We start from the raw sequence: 14621 nt of genomic DNA, 5'->3' as shown, positions 1-14621 counted from the left end.
GGGCGGGGCGGAGCGGGGGGATCCCGGTGCCCGCGTCCTTCCCGGGGCTCTGCGGAACGGGGACTCCGCGAGGTGCGGGCGGTCTGCGGCCGCGCCCTGGCCATCGGTGCCGCTCGGCTGTTGCTGGGTTTTTACCTGTCTTGGGTGGATTCCACGCCGTTCCTGTAGGGAGGTCGCTGCGCTGGTCCGTACGCCGGGGCAGGGCTGAGCAGAGCATCCCTGGCAGCCCCTGGCTCCCACAGCTGTCAGCCAGGACCCTCCCCTGCCAGCAGCCCGCCCCGAGCTCGCTGCACCTGCAGGGCTTTGCCCACCCAGCCGGCTTGGGAGACGATATCCACGCAGAATAAGCAATTACAAAAGTACGAGGAATTACTGAAGGGGTTGTGTCTGTATGGTTAATTTCCATGCAGTAATCCAAATAAAAACAAGAATACCCAACTTTTTCCTACTCTGTGTAGTCAAAACATGACCAGAGATCTTCACTGGAAAGTATTCATCCCGTATTGTTTAAGTATAAAGGATGTTTGCTGAGCATGTTACTTATCTGAAAAAAACAGACTGGTAAAGAGTGTCTTTTATCTTGTTTTGGGAAGGACTAAACTCTAAAGGCAGCTCTTATTCCAACCTAAGTCTCTGCCACACAGAAACCATTGTACTAAAGCCTCTTCTGTGTCACTGGTAAAACTCTCTGGTTACAGACGGGGGGGCTGATTGTGTAGCACATCTGTCCTTTCTCCATCCCTCCCTCCCTGACAAACCCTTGGAGTCATGAATATCAAACCAAGGAAAATAAAAATCTGTTTTTAATAAATCCTGGAAATCCCACCTAAAGTGAATCATAGCTGGGATATGCAGGTCAAACTGTTGGTCTGGAGTGGTTTCCTCTAAACCTCTGACTTCTCAGCAGTTCTTTCGTTTTCTTGACACAGCTTTGTGATTGCATCACAAATACTCTTGATGGGGGGTTTTTCCCAATATGGTCTGCTCCAAGAATTTTTCAGCAACTTTCCTGTTTTACTTCATCTTCAGTTGCAAGCAACCCTCATTTCGTTACATCTTTCCCATCAAAACTCAAGTTCTCTGTGAGTGCCATCAAAAGAATAAGCAGTGAGACATGCTATTACATTGTTTTAAATGTATACAGTGGCACTTCAGGGAACTTCATAAACACTTTTTAAATTTTCTCTCACACACACACAAAGTAAATGCAAGGTAAAACAGATGGGGACAGATTTTTCAGAAGCCCGTCTGAATAGAAGATGCCTTAAAAAATCTGCCAGTGTTCACAATTCATACAAACAAAAGAACATCCCAGCTCAGCAGCCACCTAAACCTGGAGAGACCATCTGCAGATGCCTAAATCTTCCATTACTGGAGTGAAAAGTGTGTCTGCTTTGAGGAATGCTCACAGGCATTGGAACATGGGCCACCCTGGTTTCCTTCCTGCCCATCCCAGCACCTGTCCTTCCTCTCCTCAAAACAGACCCTCTTGCACATCTTCACCACAGACCACTACCTTCTCCTGCAGAAGAGCTGACATGAAATGCTGGTGTGGGTGTTACCTTCAAAGCAATCAAAGCATACAAATTTTAGAAAGACCAGTTAAGCTCTCAGTAGTTCTGAACAAGTGGCCACACAGTGGTTTGATGTGGTTTATTTTTACTCCACGGTTCATTTGAATACATTTTTTTAGCAGCTGTCAGGCTTTTAGAAGCAAGAAATTCCTTGCTTCTAGGTTTGGGCTGGCATGGCACACCTCACTGACTAATGTGTGTAATTACACCTGGCAGAAGTATCTGGTCTCTTCTTCAAAGAATCTGTTCATACAAATACAGAGTGTAACTGTTCTAGTTGCTTTCCTTGTTCATGATCCATATTGAAACACTCTTCATCCACCGTGTTGTAAAATCTAGTTCAGTGTTTCCAAGATAACAGGATGTGCTAGATGAAGGAGTTAAAGAGGAGCTATTAAAAAGGTGAACAAGAATTGGATAGTAGAAATAAATAGCTTTAATCATGTTATTCCTAAAAATGTCTTAAAGTCTGTATATTAATTCAGAAGTAATTTGGAGCATAAAAGTAATTTGAAACATGGCAGTTTCTTGGCATCATATTGCATTTGCTACGTATAGCCTGACATGGTGTGTTCTAGAGCATTACTCATATCGAATTTGGAGTATTCAATTTACTCCAAATATTGATACTATTGGTGATAAGTTTTTCTTTGCATGTTTTTTAAGTAGCTAGAGTAAACAAACAGTGTGTTAACCACACAAAATAGACAGTCCACAGCCCAGTTGTGAGAAGTAGTATTCTAAGACCAGATGACTGGAATGAGTAATAATGGTGCAAGGCAGAAAAAAATTATACAGGAGCAAATTTCTATTTAAATAGCTGTGTGAACAAGTTTAAGTTACTCCTTCATTTCACAAAGTTAGTCATGAGGTGTGCTGATTATTTGAAAGTCATTTAATGAGTAGAAATATTCTAACTGGATCCTGGAACCAGTACAGCTTTAGGAAAACAGTGCTCAGCCCTCAGCAGACTGTACTTTTCCCTTTTTTAATATTAACTTTTCTAGCTCTCAGGAGTCAACATGATTGCTGCTTTTTTTTCTTAATGTAGTCATTACGTGCATTTTATGTTTGTTTAAAAGTGATTCCTCTTAAGCACAGGGTTTTGAAGCTGCAAGAAAATCATGATGTCTATGAAATACGAACACATGCTGAGTTTTTCCCTTTTTTTTCTTTTTTTTTATTTGCCTGCCACCACAGCATCTCAAGACGTGATTGCGGAGTTCTCACAAACTAGTTAGTGTTACCCTGGGATGGTACTTAGGTGGACATCTCCCCACTCTCCTCAAAATGAAATTTCCGTAGGAAATGAAACTGATGATTCATGCCAGACCAGGGATAGGGGTTTTTCCCTCTTGAGTCAGTGCTAAGACGGACAAGTGATGTAATGTTTTTTTGAAGGAAAAACCACAAAATATCTTCTGAGGAGGTGTACAAAGGATCTATTAGAGATGAGGCCACGAGATGGTGAAGGGCCTGGAGGGGGAAACCTTGGTCTGTTCAGCTGGAGGAGACTGGAGGGAGACTCACTGGAGTCAACAACTCCCTCGTGAGGGGCAGAGGAGGGGCACTGATGTCTTTTTGTGGTGACCAGTGATAGGACCTGAGGGAATGACCTGCAGTTGTGTCAGGGGAGGGTTAGGGTGGATATCAGCAAAGGTTCTTCCCCCAGAGGGTGCTGGGCACTGCCCAGGCTCCCCAGGGAATGGGCACGGCCCCGAGGCTGCCAGAGCTCCAGGAGCGTTTGGGCAGCGCTGCCAGGGGTGCCCAGGGTGGGATTTGGGGTGTCTGTGCAGGGCCTGGGGCTGGACTGGATGATCCTGTGGGTCCCTTCCAGCTGAGCCTATTCTGTGATTCTGTAATCATCCATTACATGACCAATATGGCTTAAAATATTTTTGTTGGAAGAGTATTTTTTTTCTTTGTAGAATATTTTACCTGTTTGGTTTTAGATCAGCAAGATCTCTGAGATGGAGGGGAAGTCTGACTTCAGAGTAGCCATATATGACCCTTTGCAATTTCAGTGAGCAAGTGATGGAGATGTGGACAGAAATTCTGTAACTGTAGGTATTATTAAATACTAGTATGAGGTTGCTAGTGCAATCCTGTAACTGTAGGTTTGATCTTTGAAAAAAATGTTCTGAAATTGTGTTCTATTTTAGCCCTGTATTGTTCCTTTTATGTCTGATCCATCTCTTTATTGATTTAACCGGAATTTTTTCCAAACGTGAGATTCCCCCTCAAAGATCCGGAAAAATTAGCCATGTGCTATTTTTCTGAAAGATTAATCCTTCAAAACCTTAGCAAATTGCTTCTTAAACAAAATGGCTTTTTAGCATCTCTTTAACTGTTCTGGTTAGGAAAAATATTGCAGAACACAATAAAGAGCAGCCCTGCTGTAAGTTCAGTATGGCTCAGCTTTAGTTCTGCACAGCTTCATTATTATGTAGCAAGTTTCCATTGTTTTATAATTCAGACTTATTCCTAAACACAAGATTTTCAGGAAGCTTGCTCTATGGCATTACAAACCCAGAGGTCATTCTGGTCCAGTTTCATTTTGAATCAAGGCTGCTGGCCCATAAAATTGCATTAATAACTAACCTCAAATAGAAAGAAAACTGCTGTAATCCTTACTATAGCAATTTACTGTATTTAGCAAAGATACTTGATTGTTTTCAAATATTTCCATTTTCAGTGCTGTTTCCTTCCTGTTGAATCACCAAGTGGGGCTTAGCTGTGATTCATGGAACTCAGCACCCAAGGACATTTGCTGCAGAGCTGCTTGTATTTGCTTTTTAGTAAATGTAACTAATAAATCCTTTCTGTATTTCAAAGGGACTCAGTTCTTCTGGGTGTACCATTGAAATGGGGAGTGAAGCAAAGCAGTGGCAAAGTCTGTACTAACACAGGGAGACTGTAAAACAGTACCACGCAATCTTCGAGCGGAGGTTTTGTGTTACAGAGCCAAAAAAGTGCCCATTAATGACATGGCATTGTAGCTTTGTCCTTGCAGAGTGCACTGCTCTGGGCAAGCAAACAGCCCCTGCTTCTGTGAGGAGACCCAGAGTGGTATTGTCTGTGGGAACAGCACCATGTCACTGTGAAAATAAGCTCATCCATGGGATTCTTCGAGTCACAGATGGAGCAAGAGGGAGAGGTTTTTCAGTCCTGTCCTTTGTCTAGCTGTGCTTAGACCAGCAGGGCAGGTTGTTGTGCTGAGAGGCTGCAGCTTTGCAGCACTGGGGGCCTGCAGGCAGGCAGGGAATACTGCAGGGAATGCAGTCCCAGCTGCACCTGGCTCTTACACACATGTGAGAGCCAGCACATGGTGGTTTTGCTCAAACCGCTTTGGAGACACGAACACAAGGGCTTTGCTTGTCTCTACCAAGTAATTTGAGTATTGAGTGTGTGACGAGGTGTTTTGGTTACACTGACACTGAAGCAGGTCATGTGGAATGCACACTGCTCTTTTGCCAAGTGACACTGCAGGAAAAGCCTTACTTTACCTGCATCCTAGGAAATCTGCAGACAGTCTGCCTTCCCTCTCTGCAGCCCTGCAGGTGTTCACAGCACAGTAAGTGTTGTTTGGTGCTGTGGGCTGCACACATTGCCACATGCTTGGAATCTTCCTAAAGCCACATAACGAAGTTCTACTGTCATTTCTGTTGTACAGACTGTCACTCTCCTGAGGTTAAGGCAACATCTCTTCTTTCATTGCCTGTCTATATATTGCTGTGTAACACATAGTCTCATCTTAGAAAGTGCCCATGTAGTACTGACTGCATCAGTTTCAATACTTCTGGCAGGGGCCTCCAGCTTGCTCCCAGAAGACAAGGCTAATTGGCTTTTTTTTGTTTGTTTTTTGTTTTACGGCTTTACAACATCAGTCAGGAGACAGGAAGTGAATGTTTCTGGGGTTTTCATGATTACAGGTCATTTTTCTTGGTGAAGGCAAGATCACAGGCTGAGAAAAAGCTCTGACATATGCTGCTGCCCTATGACAAGTTACACTTAGTCAAATATTTAGGCTTGTGATGGATTACAACATGTTGGATGAAAATAGGTCAAGTTTGGTGTTTAAATGCCCTGGAAAAACTGGCAATGTGTACGTGAATATCTGCCCTACTTAAAAGGAGGCTTTTAGGTCTGGACTGTGGCAAGCCTGGCTTTGGAGTTGATCATGTTTAGTGCTGCTGAGGAGAGTAATTAGAAGGTGTCTTCTGTATTTGAGCTAACCTGCAAAGCCAGACTTCTTTCACAGGATTTTCTGGCAGTCAGGAACGCCTTTGGGCAATAAAAAAAGTCTCTAAGAAGTAGCTTTAAAGAAGTCAGCTAGAATAAGCTTATTTTTCATATATTTGTCTATTATTTTTGAAAATAAAGTCTAGAAGTAAGAGCAGCAAGATTGAAATTCCTAACCTATTCAGAGACAGCAGGATAGAGGATTACCTACTCTTCCTTCATCATGGAGTTGGGCACCTAAGACTAACCTAGTTACCCTAAGCTATATCTAATCCAGGGAGAAATAGGCACCTCTGGGAGACAAGCAGTCAAATTTCAAGTCAGGTCACATGAATCATCATCGGGAAACACTCATATATTCATCCCGTTGGGTTAACGAGCTCTAGGTTTGCCCTGCAGTTGGTTTTTATTTTCTGTTTGTTTGCAGAGCAATTAAAACAAACAAACAAACAAACAAAAAAACAACCCCAGACCAAAACCAGCTGATGTGAAAATGGGGAAAAAAAGATTCCCTTATAACTGGACAATTCTTGGCAACAACGGATCATATGATAGTTAAGTGGAGAAACATCTGTGTATGAGTGTTTGGCTGGCCCTGGAGAGTGGCATGGCAGAGGAAGGAGTAGCAAGGAAAGGAGGGCAAGCAAAGCTCACACAGTGGCCAACTTCACATCAGTCCTTAAAATAAGACTCATGAGTAATGAAGGAACTTTTTGGATGTGTGATGAGAGAAAGTGAATTTAATAAATATCTGTACTTTTAAGTGTGCCTTCAGGGGTAAATTAGTCACAACAACCTGTTGTTTGCTGGATTGTGTTACAGTGGTTTTTCCCTCCCAACTTTTTCTCAGTGCAAACTTTTCATCTTTTCCAGTCTCTCCTTTTCCCAGGGTAGAAATATGCTGACTGTTTAGACTGATCCTATAGGCAAGCTGGAAAAAGTGCCATAGGGCAGTACAGGCAGGCACTGTTTTCTGCTCTCCTGTCTGGAGGACGGGGGTAACAGTGGGAAAGCTGCACAGGAGATCTCAGTACTGCTGTGGCTCTGCCCGTATGATTACAGAAATTATTTGATGGGCCAAGTGATCTCTCACTCACCACCAATTAAAAGAGATGTGAATAACAGTTTTCCTCTCTGCTGGCTTCAGCACAGAACGTCACAGTGGTTCCAAAGGGACAGACCCATCAACATCAACCACTATGCCAACAAGAAGAGCGCCGCCGAGAGCATGCTGGACATTGCCCTGCTGATGGCCAACGCGTCCCAGCTCAAAGCCGTGATGGAGCAAGGGCCTTCTTTTTCCTTCTACATCCCGCTGATCATTCTTATCAGTCTGTCACTCACCCTGCAAGTTATGGTGGGAGTGCTCCTGATATTCCTTGGTAGGTAGCAACAGCAAGAGCCATTGACTGGTATGTTTCTTATAGGACACAGCCTGTAAGATGATATACAGACACACCATTTGCTTTTAAAACGCCGTTACCTCAGAACCGCTTCAAGTTAGAATCATAGAATCATTTAGGTTGGAAAAGACCCCTGGAATCATCCAGTCTAAAAGTTAACCCAGCACTGCCGTGTTCACCACTAAACCATGTACATAAACATCACAACTACACGTCTTTTAATTCTCTGCAGGGATGGTGACACTTCGCTGGGCAGCCTGTTCAATGCTTGACAACCCTTTCAGTGAAGAAATTTTTCCTAATATCCAAAAATACAGATTTTCTCTTGAAACCATAGAAATACTGTAACAAAGGGAGGAAGGGCAGCTTTATGTGAAGTCTTCAATTTTTATCAACTTCCTCCTACTCATCTATCCATACTGTGAACACTTTTCTTTCCAGAAAGTCTGAGGAAGAAGGAAAATTATGAAATACTGTAAAAGAAACATCAGTAGGCCAGATAGGATAATTCAGTCTATCCAGTTTCATAATACTGTTTTTGGCAAGACCTGTTACTTAATCTTATGACTGAAATGTATTTCTTCCATGTCAGTCATATAAGAAAATATTGTGAATGCAGAACTCCAAAAGGGAAGTGAAAGTCCAAATGTCCATCATCCTGTTGGTGTGACATGTTGTCTTCAGCTTGGCTGTGTTGCAATCAAACTGTATCTACCATTCCCCACCTGGAATAAATGACACCTCCACTGGTAAGAAACAGCTGTGGATCATTTCTGCTAGTGCTGTGTGATCATTTATTCTCATAACATTTTTCAAATTTTGCCCTTTACCTTAGTGAGAACTAGGTACCTGACCTTGGGCCTAATGTAAATGAACAGGCAGAGTTCACACATGGCATTTAATGAGTTATGGGTGCCACCTTTGGCATCCCTGTCAATCTTTCAGTGTTCTGCTCTCTTATCACAGCTCAAAAAACAATGTTCTGTTCAAGGAGAAAGTTCCTAGGGATCCAGGATACACATAGCTTGTAATATTAATATGCAGTTGATATAGCTTTTTTCTTTCTTAAAAAAGAGGTGGAATACAGCTGTCTCTGCATTTGATAGAGTTGGTGCAAGAGCAAAATCCAGGTCTTGGCTCAGAGGAGATTCCAGAAAGGGACTGGAAAAAAACCTAACCTGTTGATGCTGGGAGGTGTGGGAAGAGAGTAATGGAAAAATCAGCAAAATATTTCTATGTTCCTCAGCTGAAGGTGTCTCCCTGGTTGGTTCAGCATTTTTTTCTGTAAACAAGCTCCCTGTCTTTCTGTTGGGCAATAATTTCCCAGTATGTGCTGTGATACTGCATTTTAATGCTTGTTTCTGCAAGACATTGCTGAAATGCTTTAAATTGCTGTCAGTTTTATCTTTGTCACATTGAGGGTGACAGAGCCCTTGGCCTGTGGTGACACACTGTTGGAGCAATGCTGTCCTGCTGAGCTCAAAGATAGGAAGGAGACAGGAAGTAGGACAGGAAAGTACAAAGATACAGGCAGCAGAGCAAGAACTTGCTTTTTACAATGTATATTTGATAGTTTTAGCTTGCAGGAGTAGTTTGGTTCTGTCCAGCCATGAAATTCTGTCTCTACAAGCTCTCACAAGGCCAAGCAAAAGTCTGTGCCACCATCCAGTTTCTTTCCTTGAGTCAGAGTTTTATCCTGGGAGCTGCCAGTTCTCACAGTTTCTACTAGGTATTAAAAGCTTTTCCTCCTTCAAAAGAGCCTTTCACGAAAACAATGTGAGAAATGTTCAGCAGATTTGTCCTTGGAAGTGATCTGGTGACCTTAACTTTTTGGAAGAAAAGCAAAAATGTCTTGAAATAGTTTCAGTGACATGAAATCATAGTAATCCACTATAATAAAATACTTAAAGAATAACTGTTCTTAAGGACATTTTCACAAACACCCTCATCTTAAGTACTGTAATTACAAAGATAGGATTACTGTAATTCTACTTCAAAATTTAGAGCTCTTCCTAAACTGACAAGTATTGTCTTCTCTGACCCTCCTTTGGACAAAAGGACAGCTCTGAGAGTGTCAGTTTGCCTTTCAGCATGATTGCTTTTAACTCGCGTAACAGGCTAGGCCATTATTGCCTTTCCTTTTTAAACCAACCATCTCAAATGCTCTTACTCCATGTTTCAGAATGAATTAATTATTCAATTTAATTTATTCTTCTTCATTCACATGGCAGTACAAGAGTCCTTCCAGGTCCTGTTCGGATGCAAGCATCCACGTGCCTCCAGATGCTTTACAGATGTGTAAACTCATTTTAAGGTTGAAGTACTACTGAACTTCAATTATTTCATGCCTACACATGTGTGCAGTAGCTTCTCAGGCAGTTCCCCCACACTGTTCTTCAGTGCTTTGCCTGGCCTGTGTTGTTTGACTACACTGCTTTAGCAAACAGGACTTGAACAGGCGCCCAGAATTCCTTGAAACCAAAACAGCATTAGACTTCCTAATTAGGGACCCCAGGTGAACCTGGCTGTTAGCACTTCAGCATCACGAGTGTGTTTGTGACCACTGCTTGTTAACTGCTTCAACAACAAGGAGTATTGGTTCTGTGGTTCACTTCTGCAGTATGGAACATGGTGATGATGTTACAAGTGAATAACAAGATTTATTTTGTGTAGTAGAGACATAAGCTGTATATCTATGTGTGTGCCTGTCAGAAGGAGCTCTAAGTTTTATGTTTCTGTAAAAACTTGTCCGGTACAAACTTTCTCTCGCATGTTGTGCACATGCAGACACGAGCTCCAGTGATCTATGCCGTTGAGAACTAGGAGTCTTAATAGGCAAAACCCATTCTCAAAACATGCTCCAGAATTCATCAGCACTCACTCCACCAGTGAATCAAAGGAATGTAGCCAAAGGTCTGCAGAGCCCTTCCTGCCTGAGAACAGAGACAGCAAACTCTTGGGTTTTCACGTGGTGTTTCAGTGGGCATGACAGTATTTGGTCAAAGGTTAGACCTGATGATCTTGGAGGTCTTTTCCAGCCTTAATGATTCTGTGATGCCAGGCAAGTGCCCCAGACTTCTCACTGTCTTAAACCAAACCTATTATCAGCCCAGTGTAACTAATTTGTATGCTATCATGAGGCCTGGAATCAAAGCTTACACTAAATTAATGCTATCTCCCTTGTGTGAGCCTCCCTCATTCCCTTTAGCAGTTCAACCAAAAAACAACTGCAAGAAACAAAGGAAAATGTTTGCACAGCAGATGCTGTCTGTAGAAGGGACTGCAGCTACACTGCTTTCACACCTCCCTCTGTTTAGTAGATAGAGTGCCCTTGCTTTCTAAAAACAGAATCAGGGCAAAAGCAGGGCGTACAAGGGAATACAAGCTGGGGAAGGGCACCAGTACAAAAAAAATCCAGCACTGGTAAAGAGATTTGTAGCATTTTAACTAGGAAATTTAACTTCATCTTGTCAGGGCTTCAAGCTTCATGTATTCAATAATTTTTAAATGCTCTAATTCGGCAACAAAGCTGGGCTTCAAAACATAAAGAACTCAAAAGATTTCTAGTGATGTTAGTGCATCCTTCACTTCCATGTGTCTCCACAGAGATTAGATGCTAATTACTGGAAGTTAATAGGCTCCTTGTGGTTACAGACCTTCCCCTTAGGGCTTTTACTGACACTGCAGAATCTGACTTCCCTTTAAAATATGACTGATCCAAATAGCTTAGCATAAGATAAATTCTTGAATTACATCAGTAGGAAACCTTTTATTCTGGATTTTGAAATATACATATCATTAAACATTTTTTTCTCCTTTCTCTTTGAAGTAAAATATGACCTTAACAACCCTGCAAAACATGGAAAGCTGAACTTCCTCAACAACCTTGCAACTGGACTAGTATTCATTATAGTAGTTGTGAATATTTTTATCACTGCCTTTGGAGTGCAGAAACCAGTTGCTGAGTCAGCACCAAGACAGTAAGGACCAGGTGAGTGTGGTCTCCCTGCAGCATGAGGTAGCAGGGCATGGCAGGGCACACTGGGGCAGTTTAGAAACAGCCACAAGTTTATGTGTACAGTTCAAGTTCTCACAGATACCTGAGTTCACTCCACATTAGTGCAAAAGCAGAAGCTGCTGGGAACTGGTAAGTTATTACAGTGTGTTTGTAAATGTGGAGTTCAAAAGTTGATGGCAGCACATGTGTCACCCATGGGAAGTGTAAGGATTGTCCTGGTCTAGCCACTCCTTTTCCTTACTGCTGACTAAGACAATAAGGGAAATAATGTTGTTCTGCTTTCTCCAAATGCCTCTCCTTTTTATAAGGACAGTTTGCATCCAGTCTGTTACTTAACACTGAAGACAATCTGTTTCCAAGTACCTAGGGCTATTAAGTCTGACATGTAACACTGCACATGCTGGAGCCTCTCAGTTCCTGTGCAGATCATGTGGCTCTTCTGTCCTCCACAGGACAGGGCTTTGCTCTGTGGGAGACAGCCCACAAAGATGAGCACTATCACTTCACATGTGGCCATTTACAACAATGTTGTTGCTCTACCTGCATTTTCAACTTCGTTCTTTACTTACACAGAAGGATAAATACAGGAATTGTGGGGACCAAACTGGGTATCTTCCTAGCATCACAGCTATGATGAGCAATATGGGAGGAGATAAACCTGAATTGTAGGCTTGTAACTCAAGAAGCACCACGGTCAACATCTGCCTTTAAAACAGACTGCTGAGTGTGTGTGTGCCAGCACTGCTCTGGCTCTTGGTCTTCCACATCTCAACCCAGGGTCAGAGACCTGCTGAAGAAGGAATTACTGGCCTGACAGGCCATGGTACACTCTGTGCTGCCCAGACGGCCCGTGCATGTAACTACTATTATGCACCCTTTTCCACAGAAGACTTAATTCCCCCTTTAAAGCAAATGTGTCATTTATTATAATTCCTGTATCACTAAAATATCAATATCTTTGTGTTTCAGGGACCTGGAGCATTCATTTTAGATGCCATTTGCAGTTGAGCCAGTTACACTGGACACAGTGGGAAAGGAAAAAGAATCTGAAGAAGCTGGACACACCAAGCAGCTTTCTCAAGTTTCCAACACATTTGTATACCTAAAATTTTCCCATGTGTTAATATTTAAACTGTTTGGCATCTAAGAAAAGGTTGATTTGTCCCCAAGGACACTGTTTTTCTGGAATATTGGCATTTCAGTTTCTGGAGAAACTTCATTTTTTTTCAGAGAAGTGACATAAGCTCATGAAACAAGGAAATATCATCTGGTAGCACTTCACAGGACTTCTCTTTTTACATGCCTTTGGTTTTTGTGGCAATTTGTCATTTCCACCATGGTAAGAAATGCCAGGCCTTTGATTCTGGCATGGTCACACTGTCCTTTATTTCACAGCTTGGCACCAAGCCCACGTACTCTGTAGCCCAGCAGGGCTCTTCCTTTGCAGCCTGTAAAGGTAGCTGTGCCTTGTCTTTCTTTCCACTCTAGCTAAAGCAAAGATGAGACAAACAGAAACAAACAGCATTCTTTTGTCCAGTTTCCTGTTCTTCCTGCACAGACACAAATAACCTAATTGCTAATAGTTTCTTACCATGAACTGCTATTCTGTGTATTCTTGTATGTATTTATTTGAATCCTAGAGTAGTTCAAGGGGCCTTTAAAGGTCATCTCATCCCACCCCTGCCATGGGCAGGGACACCTTCCACTGTCCCAGGCTGCTCCAAGCCCCAATGTCCAGCCTGGCCTTGGGCACTGCCAGGGATCCAGGGGCAGCCCCAGCTGCACTGGGCACCCTGTGCCAGGGCCTGCCCACCCTCATTGTAAAAGGTCCTTCCTTATATCGAGTTTCTGGAAACTCTATTAGAAGTGCCACCTTTTCTAGGCTCAGCTGGTAAACTGGAGGATCCAGGGTGAACTTTACCTGCTAAACTGGTACCAAGTGCCTGTCAGCAGCAGTTCAAATGGCAAAATGAATTGAGTTTTTCTCTCTTGTTTACTCTCTCTCTCTTCTCATCACTGATTGCTGCAGTTTTGTTACTTTTACGAGTTTATGGCTAAAAGCAGAACAAATTTTTAATTTTTTATTTTTAAATATATATAGAGATATAAATATCTTCTAGGCTCTTACCTGCTGGCTCAGGAACTTACACTTTTTCTAAATACACTGTTGCTAGTAATGGTGTAGGTTACAAGAATTTCTTCAACAAAAACATTTTAGTAATTTTATTTCCAAAGTATCATACCTGCAAGGAGAAAAATCTGAGTGTTCTAGGTTGCACTTACATGTAGATGCAGATTTGTATTAATCAATTTTTGTAGCATCAATTTTCAAATGCTCCCTTGTACATAAGAATAGAAGTTTGATTTCCATGTGTCTCATCTCATTTATATTACTGACCTTTGTCTTTAGTTATGTCTCAAAGCCCATTGATGTACCAGATTTTCATGTATATGCTATGTAAGAATTACTAACAGAAAACAAATCAGAAACTTGTGTGGTTAATAATGGAATAGACATTCTTTTTTATTTTCTAATTTGTCTTTTGTTGCTTCATTTCCATTGTAACATGCATTTAACCAGTATCTAGCACGCAGTGGTTTAATTGTGTGTGCTGTACTAATTTAAATGTAGCTCAGAACAAGTTCTGAATGAGGCACGCAGGACAACTTCCTGTGTTTATTTTTTACAAACCACCAACTGTTGTGGGACTGTTCATGCCCACTCGTGGCTGTCACACTTTGGATCCTTCAGAGGAGCGAGTTGGCTGGCCACAGAGCAGTGCTGGAAATCTGAAAAACCTTTCCTTTGGAGGAAATAGGTGACTGTAGGCAGAGTCCTTCCAGTATGAAATTTATCCATGGCTCAACACTGGTCAGTAATTCTGATAAGATTCTTGACTGTACCAACAATGCTACCTTTTAACATTCTCCTCACTGGAATATTTGCCCATCTGCATCTGATCCAGTCTGGAGGCTCTCTGGGGGCAGCTGCCTCTGTTCTGTACAGGAACTTTGTACCTGTGTCTGTTGCTTTGTGTTCTCCTAAATACATAACCTGTCCAAAAGACATTCACCTTAGGTATGAATATTAGATATTTTTCATTGTCTGATTTGTATCTTTGTAGTTTTTTAATCAAGACATACAAACAAGAAGAAAAGTCTTTCTGGCACTTAGCAAATCCTAATTTTTTGACTAAGGGCAGATGCAGACAGATTCCCAAGCTCTGCTGATGTTTGCTGGCTTCATATTTGGGGTGATTTGGCCTAGTTTTAAACAGAGCTTCCCCTTCCCCTGTTACTGCCACAGTCCTGTCCTGTCATAGAATCCCAGGATGGTTGGGGTTGGAAGGAATCTTAAAGCTCATCTCATCCAAACCCCCTGCC

At 42.2% G+C, this 14621-nt stretch overlaps 1 protein-coding gene and 1 long non-coding RNA gene across 4 annotated transcripts in view; one reads left to right on the top strand and one right to left on the bottom strand.

Annotated features, from left to right (window-relative positions):
- The window catches only part of LOC108447423, a 42073-nt gene extending 38893 nt beyond the window's left edge, over nt 1–3180 (bottom strand). For all 3 annotated transcript variants that reach the window (XR_001862972.1, XR_001862974.1, XR_001862973.1), the window contains exon 1: nt 136–3180. This is a non-coding gene — a long non-coding RNA (uncharacterized LOC108447423). The remainder of the gene's footprint in view (nt 1–135) is intronic.
- A 3693-nt stretch (nt 3181–6873) lies between these two features.
- Nucleotides 6874–14323, top strand: NINJ1 (ninjurin 1). Its single transcript, XM_017737356.1, has 3 exons — nt 6874–7198; nt 11049–11210; nt 12207–14323. The coding sequence occupies exons 1-2, from the start codon at nt 6889–6891 to the stop codon at nt 11201–11203; spliced, it is 465 nt and encodes a 154-aa protein (XP_017592845.1). The 5' UTR covers nt 6874–6888; the 3' UTR covers nt 11204–11210; nt 12207–14323.
- Nucleotides 14324–14621: the final 298 nt, after the last annotated feature.

The sequence above is a fragment of the Corvus brachyrhynchos genome, unplaced genomic scaffold (genome assembly GCF_000691975.1).
Source record: "Corvus brachyrhynchos isolate BGI_N302 unplaced genomic scaffold, ASM69197v1 scaffold266, whole genome shotgun sequence".
In the NCBI taxonomy this organism is placed as follows: Eukaryota; Metazoa; Chordata; class Aves; order Passeriformes; family Corvidae; genus Corvus; species Corvus brachyrhynchos.
Note: the sequence above shows the minus strand (reverse complement) of the source record. Positions and strands in the feature narration are given on the sequence as shown.